The sequence below is a fragment of the Abramis brama genome (genome assembly GCF_963993115.1).
Source record: "Abramis brama genome assembly, chromosome: 16".
Taxonomy (NCBI): Eukaryota; Metazoa; Chordata; class Actinopteri; order Cypriniformes; family Leuciscidae; genus Abramis; species Abramis brama.
Genome location: NC_139978.1, coordinates 8,237,939 through 8,255,975, shown reverse-complemented (window position 1 = coordinate 8,255,975; position 18,037 = coordinate 8,237,939). Strand labels below are relative to the sequence as shown.

The window sequence follows — 18,037 nt, the reverse complement described above, 5'->3', positions numbered from 1 at the left end:
ATAGTACTCTGCTATACTGTTATAAATATCTCATTGATTTACATTACAAGCTATAAGAATTAAATCTTACTTTTTGGCCTTATAAATATCAGCACCAGTACAATTCTTTTGCTCAGTTTGGGCCAATTCTATATATGAGCCATGAATGCCTGGTGTTTCAAAGAGGATACTCAAAAAACACATAGGCATGTGTATCTTCTGTTTTGATGTGTTGTTGGTGTTTTGAACTTCATCCAACAAAATCAGTGGTACAAGCCTTTGCCATAGACTCCCACTGACGAACGGCAATAAGCTACATTTTAATCATGAAGAGTTTAATTACATTTTAAGCTGCTGTCTTAAAGCATTCGCCACTGGGGTTAACTAATGTTTTAAAGGTTCGAAACAACTAAAGAGAGATATGTGCGCACAATAACCGTACAAAAAGCTTGAAGTCCAAATCGGAAGATACCCTGATTCTCTTTTAACCTTTTTTAAATTTCGTTTCCTGCCCCTTTAAGAAACACAGTTGCAGCGTCACGCAAATGCGTCGTTTCTGCTTGCGCAGGTCTCGTGCGCGCGCTCTCATCAGCAGCATCCATCAGTCCATCATCAACCGACCCGGGCGAAATGACAGACAACAACATCCATGAACAAACTTCACTGGGAATGGGAGACGGAACAGCAGAGGATGTAAGTCACGTTCAACCCGGTCTTACTCTTCTGTGTCACTAATTCTCTCGACTTTCATAAACTCTGTCTGTAATGTTATGATGGAGGCTTAATGTTCATCATCATGATTTGTGTATCATATGTAAGTGCGTTTCTCAGCATAAAACAGTTTAGACTAAGCTTGTTCTCCAGCCTAATATAGTTTTGTGCCCTGCGAAACCAACGACGCACTGTTGCCGCGATGCGTTTCAGTCTCAGACAGGCGGATAGTGTTCTGCTGATATCACTTACTGTTACGTAAGACCGCTTGTGCCCTTTACTTAGGGACGATTTACCTGCAACATACGGAGGCTGGTGACGTCATCATGCCCCGCCCCCACCGCGGTCCTGAAACCATGGAAGTTGTGCATCAATTTTTTTACATTTCTTAAATGTTTAAATCTTGGCTTGTGTTACTGAGTACAATGCAGGGATATGTCTCAGATATTTAAAATGTGGTAGAAAAAAAAAGCCCCTGTAGTGCCTTTTTTAACTTTTATTTATATTAATATTATGTTTATTGTAGTCCTATCTGGCCATAGGCTTAGAGTCTCTGCAGACACCAGAGTGACCTGTGGCGGTCAGATATTGTTCAGAGGCAAGTGTTGTTGAATGTGTAATGTCAAATGAAAGTTAAATCAGCCCTAAAAACATTGGATGGAGCTCCAAAACTTGACTGACAGCATTAAAATATTACTGTGATCAAACAGAAAGACGAGACCATTGTTTAAGCTGTATTTTAGCTGAGCGTTTACTGTGTCATTGATCTTGGGCATTATTTACAGGGACTTTTGGATTTAATGTTGATTTGGCAACAGACATAATTGTTTGAATTGAAAATTGATTCAATTGAAGTATATGACATTTCATTTTACATTTATTCATTTAGCAGACACTTTTATCCAAAGCGATTTGCCAATTCATCTTAAGGAGGCAGTAACTCAAGAAGTGTTCGCAATACAAAGTTTCAGATATTCAGAATAGCACAAGCTGGAACATGGAGGGATTGAGAAATAATGAAAGAATAGAAGAGGTTTTTATTTAGTCTTCAGTCAATTTTTGAATATTGTTAGGGATTGGGCTCTCCAATATAATGGAGGTCTTTTAATTTCACATTATATGTATATATATATACAAAATAAAATGCTGAAAATGAATTAAAAGGAGCAAATATTGCCCCTTAAAATGCTAATTTCTTACACTAATAGTACCACTAGTGAAAATGCTAATTTGTATTTTTCTAATGTGTATTTCCAATACACATATTGTCCAAAAAACATTTGGGCATGAATTTAGATTTAAGACGTTCCAAAAAAACAACATCCGCCTATGTGTACAATCAACGCCAAGTCCCTTTTATTTCTATAGGGCTTTATACAATACAGATTGTTTCAAAGCAGCTTTACAGTGTTAACAAGGATATAACAGTCAATATGGAAACAATCAAATATAAGAGAATTCAAATTTTGCTGTAGAGCAGCTCTACCAAAGACAATAGTGTCATTATTCAGCTCAATTCAGTTCAATTTTGTTTCAGTTCAGTTCAGTAACAGTGTCGATGCTGGTGGTTTTAGCATCACGTTTTGTGTGTCAAGTGTCACAAATAATGTCTCATTCAATAAACCCACATATTTACTCTGTTTAGTCATCTATTAATAGTGCAGAAATATTTAATATTAATAATACATTATATAATTTCTTGTAATGTTTTCAAAATTCTGTAATGTTCTGTTTATTTCCAGGTTTAAATAAAGGAAGTCCCTGATTTACAATGTAGTCTCAGACTCCAGTATACAGTATATTAAGATTTAGAATGATGAATGCAACACAAACATAGTAACATAAGAAATGATGCAAAACGAGCTAGAGCAGAAATGAAAGTGAGCAACAGGAAGTGGTTTGAGGGGGTTTGTTTAGGATGGTAAAGATTTGACGGTTTAGGCTGGATTTGGCACATGGGAACATTCATAGGCTCCAGATTTTGTGTATGTGTCTGTGTCAATGTTAGTCATAGTGCAGACCTTATGTTGCACACTGTCCTGAACTGAACCCTTTTGTCTGACAGATGCTCAGGGGCTAAATATACTGCCATATCATACACATTCTGCTTATTTATTGTGAAGGGTTTTATTTTTAAAAACAGTGTCAGGAAATGTAATCATACAGAATTTTTATGATGCTTCTCCCCTTCTTTGCTGATGACAGTGCAAACTTCTCAGCGAATCAATTTATTTGTCATTGCACATTGTGGACTGAAAAACATTTTTTTTCAAGAGATGCAGAATCAGTCCAATCCAAACATCTTGCAAAACTGCTTACAAAGGGTCTGCTTGGACAGTTGAGTATTCTGAGAACATTCATCAAATATGCATAAAAATAATCTAGAAGCACATTAATCTTATAGTTCACACTAGCTTTTCAATCATGACATCCAGTGTTATGTCCACACCCACACACACACTTGTCACTCATGTCACCATATCATGCCATATGACCACAATCAACGTTTCTGTCAGTGTGTGAATAGCTCAGTGCAAAGTGTGAAAGAATCTGTCCGCTGTATATATGTGTGAGTGCCTTTGTCTAGTTCATTTTGTGTATTGTTCTGAATGTTTGGTTTACATAAGCATTGATTGTCTTGTGAGTCATGTGGCATCCAGAATGAAATGCTCTCTGTTGGATTGTGTTCAGCATCTTGAGAATCTAATATTGTCTGGCATGTGTCTTTGTGGATTTGGTTTTGTAGTGCGATGCAAGGTTATAGTCTCCTAAAAAACACTTGTGTTTGTGGCTATCAAATGGCCACGGCAACTTATAGTTCAGCCAAAAATGTCAAAATTATGTCATCATTTACTCACCTTTTGTGTTATTCTAAACTCTAATGACTAGCTTTCTACCGTGGAGCACACAAAGGGTGCGGCTTCAGAATGTCATGACGTGTTTTTTGTTGTTTGTGTTTGGAAAATAACAGCATGAGCATTTAGCTTTTGGGTCAATGAAAAATACATAATGCAATTCATACATACAGCGACCTAAATACGGCTTTTCTATGATGTACATATTTTTTATTAATGATTATGTATCTATTAATTAAAATTAATTATAGTATTGTTATGGGGGAATCAAGTCAAAATTGTCTGGGTGATACAACTGTCCTAATATCATAATGAAGAAAAAAGCCTCATTAAAACAACAAAATTCTTGATACAAAAACTTAACTCATATAGTTTAGCATAATCTTTAATTGTTTTGAAGAAAAATATACGTACGCTATTTTTGTTCAAAAGTGACAGTAAATACATTTAGATTATTACAAAAGAGTTCTATTTATTAAATGCTTTAATAAATGCTGTTCATTGAACTTTCTATCCATCAAAGATTCCTGAAAAAAGTATCACCATTTCCACAAAAATATGAAACAGCACAACTGTTTCCAACATTGATAATAATAAGAAATGTTTCTTGAGCAGCAAATCAGCATATTAGAATGATTTCTGAAGGATCATGTGACACTGAAGACTGGAGTAATGATGGTGAAAATTCAGCAGTACCATCACCGGAATAAATTACATTTAAAATGTATTAAAACAGAAATTTTAAATTGTAATAAAATTTCTAAATATTACAGTTTTTACTGTATTTTTGATCAAATAAATCAGCCATGGTGAGTATAAGAGAGATCTAACCCCGAACTTTTGAACGATAGTGTATACATTTAAAAAGCATGAAACAGAAGTTGCGATAGTTTATTCTTCCCTATTGTGACGTATATCGGAGTGAAACGGCCTCTCGAACAAGAACAAATGTGCTCGATGGTGTTTTAAGCCCCCAATGGCTCCTTAGAGGCAGCTAACCCTACCCTCAACCTTAAACCTACCCATCCCCTCGCTGCCTGGAAGGCGCCGTTGGGGGCTTAAAACACCAAAGGCCAACAAGGGTCTGGCGGCACTTGATTTTGTCCATCGGCAATTGATTGGATGGTTGCTATTGGTGGATCTCATGTGAGTGACAGGTTGTCCCGCCCTCAAGCCAGTAAACCCATCATCAGAGAAGAGATGTTGAAGAGAAGCTATTTTGAGTAAAGATTAAGAGGGCACATGAATTTGACGATGTGCACGGATAAATCATTTATTATAAACTCCAATATTCCATTAACCCTTTGACGCGTACGATCACACCAATGTGATTAGAGCGTTCGGTGTGTCATATGTTCAACTACTAAATTCAAATGTGGTTTCTCGCTTTGACTGGCACTGAGTCTGAGATAGACGCGCTCAACGCCTGTCATATATCACAACTATTCAGTGATTTCAACCACATAATGTTTATTATAGGTTTCAGACATTTAAATACACATAAGTACTAGCAAAAAAACAAAACACTTATAGTCTGTTAAATGCACACTTATGTCTATGGAAGCGGCAATAATCCTTTCAACTAAAATTTGACGAGGTTTTTTATTCATATCAGATACACATATAGCTAACTATAAAGTTTGCTCTGTTCTTCTCCCAGTTCATCAGCCACTTTCATGTATTTCAGGAGAAGTGGATGAATTTACGTGATGTAAATCCGACAGCTGCGATTCTCTGAATTGCGGCACAAACTAACATGATCATTATAAAGGTACTTAAATGACAGAACACATTCACATATTTTAAAACCAGAATATAAGATAGTTCATGATATAGTTAACAAGTTTGTGAATATTTTTAAAAGAAAAAAAGAAAAACTAAATAAAGGAGATATATCTGTCCTATTGAGGCTGCGGTGTGTCATGTGACAAGCACGGTGTGTCGCCATGGAAATAATAAGGTGATACGTTCTAAAATAACAGTTGCCTTAAAAAAAACACGCTGGGGCTCAGTTTGAATATTTTAAACTTACACGTGAACAGTTTTAAAAAAAATTACCAGTTTTGATTTCATGGTGACTTAAAAAAGAAATCTCATTCACTGCTTTTTCAGAATTGAAAAACTGTTTTCCGTTAATCAGAATCATGTGGTGCAGCCCACATGCAGGAACACACATTTAAAAATATATATAATTCAGGAAATGATATCATAGAGAGGAGCCCCTCATGTATGTCAAGGTCAGCAACTCTTTTAAAAATATAATCTGAACATTTTGTATTCCACTAAAAAGATCCCTGTCCAAGAGACCAATATCCTGTCTTATCTGTTTGGTACTGACTGTATTTCATATTCTGTGGTGTATGTGTGTTTTAGAGAGATCTGTCCTGAAGAATCCTTGTAATTGTGCCGTTACAAGGTGCCAGTCCTTACCCATGTCCATCCCCGTGAACCGAAGACCATCTGCTGGTTCCCGCAGGTAATGCTATCCGCCTTCTTCATCATGCATAATCAAACATATCGATAGTTTTCTGATTATTATGATGTGATATATTCATTAAGCACCAGTAGTGTGAATTCCTTCAAAAACACATCCAGTTTCACTGTGACAGCATGTTTGAAATGAACGTCAGAGCTCAGCTGTCACTGTGTGTGTGTGTGTGTGTGTGTGTGTGTGTGTGTGTGTGTGTGTGTGTGTGTGTGTGTGTCATAGAAGGCCTGCTGCCCCAAGCAGCACTCGACACTCACTTGGGGACTCGACTGTCCGCAGCAGTTACTCAGCAGCATCCTGCAAGTGCACGGAGAGCAATACTGTACCACGCTCCAACCCAGCAACACCACGGTGAGCGGCGCACACACTCAAAGGCTGATTAGATTTGTCTTCCATTAGGGTCGTGTTCCAGATTTTGTACGGTGGCAAAAAGTACAGTACAAAAATAGAATTAATGAAACAGACATGACTCTATATCCATTTATAAGTCTGGTTACTTCTGAAATACAGAAATACTGATGTGATTGTGCATGTTGGAATAGTTCACACAAAAATTGAAATTCTTAATTTACTTTCCCTCATGACTTCTACATTTCCTCTGTAGAACACAAAAGGAGATATTTTGTAGAATGTGCAAGCTGCTCTTTTCTATGTGAAAGTGAATGGGGACTGGGGATTTTATGCTACAAAAAAGCACCATAAAACTGACATGCATGGTACCCATACTCAGAATTTGTCCTCTGCATTTAACCCATCAAATTTAGTGCAGTAAGTGCACACATTAGGAGTAGACAGCAGTGAACACACACACTGCAAACCATGGACACACACACGAGAGCTGGCAGCAGTGGGCAGCCATTTTTGCTGCGGCGCCCAGAGAGCGATTGGGGGTTCGGTGACTTGCTCAAGGGCATCTCCTGCCCGTATTGAGGATCAAACCTGCAACCTTCGGGTTACCAGTCTGACTCTCTAACCATTAGGACACAACTGCCCATGAAAGGTAATTCATACTTCTCGCACGCTACACTGCCCGGCCAAAAGAAAAGTTGCTGTTTGTTTGTCAGTTCTTCTAATCCTAATTGATGGAGTGTGTAGCTTATCAATTCTTAAACAACCATGTAGGAAGAAACATCATGGCCATATTCCAGGATGATAATGTGCAGATTCATCAGGCTCAGATTGTGAAAGAATGGTTGTGAGGATCATGAAGAATAATCTTCACACATGAATCGAGTCCAGATCTTAAATTCATTGAAAGTCTTTGGGATGTGCTGGAGGAGACTTTACAGAGAGCTGGACTCTTGCATTGACAATACAAGATCTTGACCATAAATTGATGCGCCTCTTGTTGGAAATAACATTTATTTCCATCAAGAGGTGCATCATTTTTTTGTCAAGCATTAAAGATCCAATCATGTTTTATTTTTGCTGTTCCAAGTCTTCTGAAGTCAAGACTGTTATTCTCTGGAAATCTCTTCCTCTGTAGATCTCATTTGCAATTGAATCGCAATGTAATTTTATCTTTAATTAAATTTCCTTGTGAGTGGGACTGGTTTTGCCATGCACATTATGTCTTCCCCATTGTCATTACAAATTGCACGTTGTACAGATGGACTGGCTGGCTATAAAACTGACCACATATTTAGGGTCACTATATTGTCTTCGACAATAAAACTGTAGACCGGAGAGCTTCTCAAATGTACAACATGAATGTAGAAGTTGCCAGTCACTCACAGATGTAGAGCTATTTCAGCTCGAGTGAATCCCTGATCAAAGTAAAAAAACTATTTGTTCACAGATGATGCTTAAGGATTGCGCCAAGCTTTTGCTGCCCCTAGTGCAATAAAAAACAACATGCTATTATGTTGAGTACATGGTAAAAAGGTGTGATCAAAAGAAAACAACTTTTGTTATGTCGATACTTTGAGAAAATAGCTATTTTATTCCGAGATCACACAAAAGAAAAAAGTACAATGCATGACCTCTTAGAGCTTCCTTAATTTTCTCTTCAGTAGAAATAGAGAAATATAGAATCTGTTGCTTTTTGGCCAAGTGAGAAATCAATGAAAAATCATTGTTTCCTAAATGTACACTGTCACACCATTTACAGAGCCTAATAATTACACTTGGACCTGTTATTTAGTTTTATTTGTACCGTTAACATGTTAAATATTTTAAAATTATGAGATTAATCACAATGAAATATTATTTATTCCTTGCTTTCTAAACCAGACGGCAGGCGAAGTATGCGACCTGTAGTGAGAATCACGGGATCCGTCCACCAGCTCCTGAGCAGTATCTCACCCCACTGCAGCAGAAGGAAGTGTGTATTCGTCACTTACGAGCTCGGCTGAAGGAAAACGTGGAGAGGCTTCAGGACCGGTTAGTAGGGCTTCTATCTGTCAACGTGTCAGTGGAGTTTTACAGCTTCCTGCCATTCTAGCAGTACAAGATCATGTCCTGTTAATCATTCATGCGCACACACACACACAAACAAAAACGTTTTCGCTATCTTTGTGGGGACTCTCCATAGGCATTATGTTTTTTTTTATACTTTACAAACCGTATATTCTATCCCCATAAACTAACCCTAAACCTACCCATCACAGAAAACGTTCTTCATTTTTACATTTTCAAATAATGTTTACTAATCCATTTCCTTGGTCCTCACAATGTAGGTTAAACAAGTACACACACACACACGCGCGCTCAAATGAGCGGCCGGATCACATTAAGGGGTGTCATGTTAACGAACCCTAAGATAATAACTAATGATCTTTGCAACTGAAGTGAATCAACTATAGCTATATATATATACTATAGAATCTAACTTTAGCTGGACAATAACTTTATTCTAGAGCTGCTGTAAAGCCAAAACAATCTCAGTTACTTTAATTTCCTTTTATCACTGTAAAACTGCTTTGAAACAATCTATATTGTTAAAAGCGCTAAATAAATGAAGGTGACTTGACTTGACACACACACACGTATATATGTGTGTATATATATATATATATATATATATATATATAGCGGGATCTACCCAGTGTCCGAATATGCCTACTTCCCTACTATATGGTATTTAGAAAACAGTTGACGAAAAGTACCTGAATAACCAAATACTTCTTGCGAGATTCTGAAGTTTAAATCTGATGAAGACTTTATTATCCCACAAGGCCACAGAAGAGCAGTTGTGAATGACAGTGAAGCAGCGCAACTGACGCCACATGACAGTGGTCACATGACAGCTGTAGTACATCCTGATTGTATTCATACTACCCAAACTCATACTATATAGAACATACTTTTTTAATGGACACGAAGTAAGTTTCAAACCAAATGTAGTACCTACTAAACCACCTGCAATTTCGAATGCAGCATTAGATTTATTACTATGCCCTTGTTCTTTTTGTACCACGGCAGAGACTCTGAGGTCGAGGAGTTACGGATTCAGCTGACTAGGATGCAGGAGGACTGGATAGAGGAGGAATGTCATCGCGTAGAGGCTCAGCTGGCCCTAAAAAAGGCCCGGAAGGAGATCCGGCAGCTTCAGGAGGCTGTTGACACCGTTAGGTCCAACCTGGGGACAGAGGCAGATCAACAGGACTGCAAGTCTGAAGGTCTAGGTGTCGGTAGGATAAGCCAACGGTTTGGGGCATCAAGGTCTTGTGGCTGCTCTCCGGCCCACACCATGAGTCGCAGCGCCACCTTCACCAGGCTGAGCAGTGATACGTCACCTGCCGCTACAGACCGCAATGGAAATGTATGTTCTGATCGCTACATTCCCGCCAACAGAGGGGCAATGACGTTACCGAGAGGTGACGGGCGTACTCATCTACTTCTGGAAGCAGCTTTACTGTCTGAACAAGTCCCTCACGCAACGCTATGCTCCACTTTGTCGCGATCATCAACCTGCGAGAGATTGTGTAGCGGAGAGACGGTGTTGCCTGTTAGCCGGTCCTGTCATGCTGTTAATAACAACTGTAGCTGTGGTCCACATGCCTACCTCCCACACCACCATCTGTTTCTGCACCTCCCACAGGAGGAAGCACCTCCTCCTCCTCCTCCTCCAACAGCACCCCCTAGTGCATCCGAAGTGAGTGACAGGCCAGGGTACCGGTCGCAGGCCTGTAGCCCCACCATAACCTGGATCTCCGAAGAGGGCAGAGGAGAGGAATTGAGCGTCATCACTTCAGCAACGTGCGCACCAGACGTCACTTTAGCTGAGCCGCTGGTGTTTTCGCCATCCTCGGCCACTACTTCACCTGCTCAGACGACTTACATCACAGAAACTTTACCGCTAGACAGCACAGTTGAATTTACATCATCAACAGTGACACCAACAGTGCTGACCAAGCCACAGGTTCAGCAACCGTGTCCCAGAGCATTACCACCTCTCGAGCTGCCGCCACTGGAAACAACGGTGGTAAAATTCAATGATGAAGATGGAGAGGGGGAGGATGAAGAATCAACCCCCCCTCAGAGGAGCCACTGGAGCCGCTATTTCCTGATCGACCTCCTAGCGGTGGCCGTCCCCGTAGTTCCGACACTGGCGTGGCTTTGCCGAGGGCCACGGAATGAAGGCATGCCGATGTACAACATGAGCTCCCTGTTGCGCGGATGCTGTGCCGTCGCGCTACACTCTCTCAGACGGGTTGGCAGTGGCTGTGGTCGCGGGCCCTCGGGAACAGGAAACGCGACACCTATCTGATAACTTTAAAATTACAGTACCATCAAAAACTTTTAACTGGACCTTGTGTGAACTCTTTGTCCTTGACCTCCCAGTTGGTAATATCTTTGAACCAAGCAGGCGTAAATCTGTTCTTGGTTCAAATGCGTTTTTGAGACAAAGATTGAGGGAATGTGGCCCTAATTTGCACGGACACTCAGAAGTTTCTAGGCTCATTTCCACCATTTGTTTTCGTTTTCCTTCTGGTTCTCTTATCTGCTTTATTTCCTCCCTTTCCTGGCTGAAACTCAACAGGCAGTACACAGTCAAAAGTAGCTGCAAACAGCAATGACCAGAGTCCAAGATACACAATGTACAGAAGTTTAGGCCTTTTAAGCACAGATTTAAAAATAATAATAATTAAATGCCTTAAGAGTTATTTTTATTCTGTTCATCCAATGAAAATTGTACTACTGAAATATTGACCTTGGTCCATCATCACTGTCAGTTTCAGAAAATTTGCAACATCCCCCCTATGGGATTTTAGTGATATGATATTAACTCACTGACATTAGTGTAAATAATTTGAAATATTCTTATGTAAACTGAATTCATTCTGCTCATGTTTCATGAATGAGGCCCATTTACAGGAAATCTTGTAACTTTAGGTAGGTCATATAGACATGGGTGCAATTTGTTCTTCGTGAAGAGAACATTTCAAGCTTATAGCTCAAACTAATTAGCAGGGCTAGGCTTTCAAATTTGAAACCTTTACATACCTGTTGCTAAGCAACCATTGTGCCAATCCATCTTATTTCATAAAATATGAACACATAAAGCAATATGCATCCAGAAACTGTTTGGATCTCTAAAAAACATGCTTCACTCATTCACATAAAAATGCCTAAACTAATGTGGTGTTTTGTGGATCACTACTCTGATGTCATTCTTGACTTTTCTACTGAAGTTATGTTTTATCAGTTTCTTCATATATGACCAAAAGGAATTTTGAAACTGCTTGTCGGAGCATTTGCATGGTTTAGAATATTTATGGAATTATTTGAATTGTATCACAGCTTATTTGCTAAAAATGCCAAATTGTATTGATAAAGCAATGGAAGGTGATGACCTAAGATGACTTTATTAATCTGTTGTTGGGTGGAAGATTTTCAGTTCTTTTAAACTCAGTCTCAGGTGGAACTCAGGTGAATAGTACTAGAGAGGATGCAAAATTTGTCAAAACCCATGCCAAAACATTCATTCATTAGAAACACAAAGGTTTATAAATAACAATAGTTGAGAACGTACATTTACTGTCGTAAAATGTCTTGTTTTTAGATTTTTTTTTGATTAACGCATCGCTTCAAAACCAATGAGTCTAACTATTGCATGCATCCAGATTTCAGTAATGCAATTATGTAACTAATTCATGCATTTGTAAAACAAAGTCTTTGGTTTATTTGAAGTAAAACAAAAGAACAAAACAGAGTAATCATGGCATTCCAGTAGATTATTGTAAGGGCTTAGAACGCATGTTAGCACAAGAATTCCTCATAGTTAACTATCAATAAACTTATAGATTATATTTCAAGTAGACGTTTGAATAAACAACTCATGCTGATTAGAACAGCAATGTTGCAAAGTGTGATTGTGTATTTAGACAGAGCCCATCAACACTCGAGCCTAATTGTAAATTTGGATTGTTTGGTTCAATTGCACCTTGACAATAAAAGTGTTTCATTAAAATGACACTGCTTCTGTTGTGCTAATTATTTTTTTCTGCAGTGTCCTAGTCTTTTCTCAGTGAAGCAGAATGCTGTGACAAAATAATTAACGTTTAACAGTTTTGTGGATTGGGATTTAGACAAATGAGATTTTACTGTGAGTGGGGCAACCCAGCACAAAATACACAATATCAGAGATGGGCACCAAATGACTTACAAAATGTTCTGCCAATTATCGTCATATTTGACATGATTATGATGCACCTGCAAACACACCATTCCAGTTTCCCAATCAACACATCAGAGACCAGCTTAATGTTTTATAAACAATTTATTTTCAAGTAGTTTGTTTTATACTTAACCAGATTTCCCCACCAGAGTACTTATTACCAGCTCAGCCAAAACCCTGTTGCTGTGATCGCGTTTACAACACAGAAATCAAATATAAAAAGAGAGAAGGGAAAAAAAAGAAAAAAACTTGTGTCTTAGTGAACTTCCAATGATTGAGAGTATACCAGTGATTATGTCAAGCAGAAAAAAGAAATAAAAAGGCAACAAAATATACAAATGCAAAACAGAGCTAAGCTAAGTGGTATCGCTATTAACACTACCCCTTTTGAGGATCACATGCATGGAGCAATGTTCCTTAAAAAGGTTGACCTGGAAGAAAACAAAGAGAGAGGTTTATTAAACAACTGAACCGTGTTCCTCAAAGGCCATAAATACGATTACAAGGGTTTAATCGAAGAGCCTGTTAAATAAACTCTACAGGACAGTTAAGACCAAGACTAGAATAATCTCCTTTAAAGATTATCTGTTAGTTATTAAAGTCATCCATGCCTGATGCAACTGGATGAATTGACTACAAGATGTTTTTCATTTATTATGCATTCATTAAGTGTTTTAAAAAACTGAGCAACAATAACAAATTAACTCAAAAGAAAAATGTGGAAAACTTTGCACATACCCTGAAAGAATGAATAGGGAATAACCTGAGTCCAATTGTGGGGGCTTTATTCCAAGCCAATCAGCTCCACATCGAATACGAGGGTGGCATTGGGAGGAATGATGCCCGGGTGCCCCTTGCTCCCATAAGCAAAGTCCGGAGTGCAAGTCAGCTTGGCACGCTGCCCGACACTCATCTGTTACAAGGGGGAAAAGGTCATTTGGCCAAATTAGGTCCAGTACGAAACAATGAATGGAGGTTAAATAAGTGAGTAACATGGGTTTGTTATCAAAACCCTACAGACAGCTTGTGTGTATTTGTCTGATGAAGAAAAAGGGACGGAGACCTACTTTATGAACACACTTAATATAGGTCTGGCAGACAGCAAATCAAATCCATTTTGATTTCAGGAAGAATGAGCATTTACCTGGGCTACTCCCTCATCCCAACCACGGATCACTTCCTGTTTGCCAATTTTGAATTTGAAAGGCTTTCCCCGGTCCCGGGAAGAGTCGAACTTGCGTCCATCTGTCAGGGAGCCTGAGAGAGAGAGAGAGAGAGAGATAGAGATAGAGATAGAGAGAGAGAGAGAGAGAGAGAGAGAGAGAAAAGGAATATTTAAAACGTATGAATCATGCTAAGAAAACATACGTTCAACACCCCAAATCATGATTAATTTAGAATGTAAACGTCTAAAATTTAAATTTATGGCTGTTATTTATTCGCAACAATTAGCATTCAACAAAACAACCCAATGAGCGCGCACAGTTCGTTCGAATCTAAATATTTATGACATTTACGGGCGCGTTCGAATCGAAGCATTTTGAAAAGCATATCGAACCGATTCGAATTGCAGCATTTTTTTTTTAGCACCATAGCTGGAGAAAATGAAAAACGTTAAAAACGCTCGAATGTGATGTTCAGACCGAATCTCCTAAAGCGGTTTTCGGACTGGACTGGCCGCTATTTTTAACACAGCCCATCTCATCGTAAATGACGGCAATAAAGCCACCATATATCCGCAAAAACAGGCCACGGTTTCCAAATCCAGCGCTGTTAAAAAGTCGCATTTAAGAGTTTTCAGTATAAGGAACGATCAAAGACGTGGTAAATATTAGGGCCCATAAAAATAGTAAAAATGTAAAGCCTTGAGCGGATCGCGGATGCGAAAGTATCTATTGTCAATGCGGCTAAGAGCTAATGCTGGCTAACACCCTTCAGGGATTCATCAACACGATCACTTGTCAACTTACCCACGTAGTGCACGACACAGGTCTGTCCTTTTTTAGGGAAAGTACTTCCTAAAAATCCAAAACAAGAAGAGAAAACGATTAGATTTGCCCGTCAAATCCTGTGGGAAGAGGTTAGTGGTTAGCTAACAGGCTAACGCCCGTGATGCCAAAAACAGGCAGAATAAATCGATTTAAATTTTTATTCATTTGATATATTTAAGCATTGTGGTTTTTCAATGGTCGATGTGATCACATATGTGATGCCTTTTACCGTCTCCAGGAGTAATGGTTTCAACCTCGACTCCCATCCTGGCTGCTTGTTTTGACTCCTGAAGCTCTGCACACAAAATGCGCTTCAGTAATTCAGTAATTGTGATTGAGGGCAGAAAACCCCCTGTCTGCGCCACACTCGAGCATTAGCGCCCCCAGCGGCCGAACACCGAACAGCGCTGTACAACTGTACGTCCATCAACCTCACCGCGCTCACCACAGTTTTCCATCCATAATAATACCATTAAAATGAAAATGCTAACTTGGTATTAGCCAACACAAATCAGGTATTTAAAACGTAGTGATTATTTAACAAAAGTAGTAACACGTAACTGATATAAACATGTAAGGTCATATTTTAAAATCATTACCCTACCTGACATCATAAGTATAGGCCTACCCATTTAAGTACCCTATGGCATCATACGAAACCATCATATCTACCTTTGATTTAGTTTACATCAGGAGCATAACAATATTAACAAAGACTATAGAATAACTTAAAAGGGACTTTGATATTAATTTGGTAGTTGTGTGTTCTCCGCAGAATTAATTTGGAAAAGGTAGCAACATTAGCTAAGTGTAATAAAATTCAAATAGCCTACATTTACAGCTGTATGTGTATTTTAATTTATACATTTAATTTTTCATTACATAACAGTCTACACAAGAAAGACGAGTGCTGATATTTAATTTCAATTTTTGATAGCTTATCCAACTCCGCCCACAGTAACCACACCTGTTACAACAGTAACGTCATTTCATCGCTTTTTGTCGCTTCTTTATCGCCACCTAGTGAGAAAAAGATTACAGACGGCAGAATTAATTTAGTTTCCCTCAGCTTTTAAAGTATATTTTAATTATGAAACTATGCTATGAGTTTTAAAATATCAATTAAACGAATTCAAACGTGTTATTTGTGTCAGTGTCACGTCTGTAGGCTATTTGATTGGTATGTGCCACTGAATGTTTTGTAATACCAGTGCTACTTTATGTTGTTTATCTCGCAAAGTCACAAACTGCCCATTCTAGGAAAGACACGAAATAAATCTATCATGGGTCACTACGAATACAGTCGCGTCCGTTACTGTAAACCTTTATTTTTGCGTGATGCTGCACAGACGCACGCCAGTAGGTGTCAGTATAAGTGAGTGTAACAGTGGCCAGCGCAAGATTCTCATCTGTGGCTTTAATATTTCAAGTCCTTCCAAAAAGTGTAAAAAAATTAATTATTAAAAATCATTTGTTTGTTAGGCTATGTAGGCCTATCTGAAAAGGAGTATACCGAGCTACTAGCAATATTCTTTATTTATACAAGTGCAAAAAAGTGCTCAGTGCATTTTAAAAATTCAACAAACAGGACCTACCTCAGTACCTTTAATATTTCAAAAATAATTGTATTCAATAATTTTATTGGAATTATCCAATAAATAAAATATTTTTTTGTTGTACAAATTAACTATGTGCATATGTTACATAATCTACATTATACTCCGGCAGACAGCTGCAGGTGTCACTACTGGAGGTGCCACAACATAAAGAGACATGTCAGTTTTAGTGACACAGGCCAACTGGCATGTACCACCAGTGTTGCCATGTGTAACGTGATATGTGCCAATGGATTGATTCATATGCCACTTGCATAACAATTTGCTTTATGCTGTCAAAAAATATGATTTATAACATCGCTAAGTTAATGTGTAGCCTACAACATACATAATTCGATACAATTATTTTTTTTAAAATATTAAAGCCACAGATGAGAATCTTGCGCTGGCCACTGTTACACTCACTTATACTGACACCTACTGGCGTGCGTCTGTGCAGCATCACGCAAAAATAAAGGTTTACAGTAACGGACGCGACTGTATTCGTAGTGACCCATGATAGATGTATTTCGTGTCTTTCCTAGAATGGGCAGTTTGTGACTTTGCGAGATAAACAACATAACGTAGCACTGGTATTACAAAACATTCAGTGGCACATACCAATCAAATAGCCTACAGACGTGACACTGACACAAATAACACGTTTGAATTCGTTATATTTTTTTGAAAAATCACAAAATTAGGCTATTTATTTAGGATTTTGTGCCACAATTACGTCAGTAGGCCAGTAGGTGTTTGATTAATCTGTCAGTCACTACTGGAGGTGTCGCAACACGGTGACATGTTCCGCGACTCGGTGTCAGTCAGGTGACATGTCAGTGTCAGTGTGTTGCGATGTCAGTGCAGTGACACATGTCACTATCCACCACTGGCACATGCCAATAATGTCAGTGACACATGCCACTATCCACTAGCACATGCCAATGAAGACCGGATGTGCCACCGGATGTGCCAATACGCATAGTGACGTGCCATTGGCTTCTGTGCGTCAGATGCCATGTCACTTAATGTTAACTGCTACTGGGTTAACGTTGACTGTACATGAATCAATTTACTCAACCGATTCGTTCAAAACACTGATTCATTCAGGAACGCCACTGTGTTTCTTGGTAAGCAACTTGGTTCTGCTTTGCCTTTGTTTGCAACAGACAAAATAAATGGCAATATTTTGTCTACAATGTAAATTACTCGTTTACTTATTGGCTATCTGTAGTACTGAAGATCACAACTGCTGTGATTATCGACGCCATCATGCAAGCGAATCACAGTGCTGCTATTCAGAACAACAGCACTCTTGTTTGTGTGATATTACTTTAGAACTTTAATTTTTTTAATGACAAAATTTTAAGACAGAACAAATTCATCAACAAATTCAAAAAAAGGAGGGAGACAAACAGACATGTTTATTTAGGGAGAATCATACAGGCATGTTTGCTTTTAAAGTACAGGGTGGGCCATTTATATGGATACACCGTAATAACATGGGAATGGTTGGTGATATTAAAGTCCTGTTTGTGGCCCATTAGTATATATTAGTACACACCACCCATCTTGAGGAGTTTGCCCCCTCACATATACTGATGTGCCACAAACAGGACTTTAATATCACCAACCATTCCCATGTTATTACGGTGTATCCATATAAATGGCCCACCCTGTATATTTATGCATTGCATGCAAACGCTCCAATTTTAAACATATTCACCCATGTAACTTTTGACCTATCATTTACCTGGAATGTCTTGAAATTTTAGTGCAAGTTTATGTGTGGCTTG

The 18,037-nt window shown here is 38.6% G+C and overlaps 2 protein-coding genes across 6 annotated transcripts; one reads left to right on the top strand and one right to left on the bottom strand.

Moving 5' to 3' along the window:
* Nucleotides 1-537: 537 nt before the first annotated feature.
* snpha (syntaphilin a) lies at nucleotides 538-12,451 on the top strand. 4 transcript variants are annotated; one of them, XM_084087629.1, is made up of 6 exons: nucleotides 560-672; nucleotides 5,233-5,316; nucleotides 5,919-6,021; nucleotides 6,259-6,384; nucleotides 8,266-8,415; nucleotides 9,457-12,451. In XM_084087629.1, exons 3-6 carry the CDS (start codon nucleotides 5,978-5,980, stop codon nucleotides 10,742-10,744), a joined length of 1,608 nt encoding a protein of 535 aa, XP_083943755.1. In that variant the 5' UTR covers nucleotides 560-672; nucleotides 5,233-5,316; nucleotides 5,919-5,977; the 3' UTR covers nucleotides 10,745-12,451. The 4 variants fall into 4 exon arrangements, with proteins under 4 accessions (XP_083943754.1, XP_083943752.1, XP_083943755.1 ...); XM_084087627.1 differs by having other exon boundaries at nucleotides 567-672; nucleotides 6,256-6,384; XM_084087628.1 differs by lacking the exon at nucleotides 5,233-5,316 and having other exon boundaries at nucleotides 538-672.
* A 287-nt stretch (nucleotides 12,452-12,738) lies between these two features.
* Nucleotides 12,739-15,033, bottom strand: fkbp1aa (FKBP prolyl isomerase 1Aa). 2 transcript variants are annotated; one of them, XM_084087630.1, is made up of 5 exons: nucleotides 14,876-15,033; nucleotides 14,626-14,673; nucleotides 13,800-13,912; nucleotides 13,394-13,568; nucleotides 12,739-13,086 (listed from the first exon to the last, which is right to left on the bottom strand). In XM_084087630.1, exons 1-4 carry the CDS (start codon nucleotides 14,910-14,912, stop codon nucleotides 13,440-13,442), a joined length of 327 nt encoding a protein of 108 aa, XP_083943756.1. In that variant the 5' UTR covers nucleotides 14,913-15,033; the 3' UTR covers nucleotides 12,739-13,086; nucleotides 13,394-13,439. The 2 variants fall into 2 exon arrangements, with proteins under 2 accessions (XP_083943756.1, XP_083943757.1); XM_084087631.1 differs by having other exon boundaries at nucleotides 13,419-13,568; nucleotides 14,876-15,004.
* Nucleotides 15,034-18,037: the final 3,004 nt, after the last annotated feature.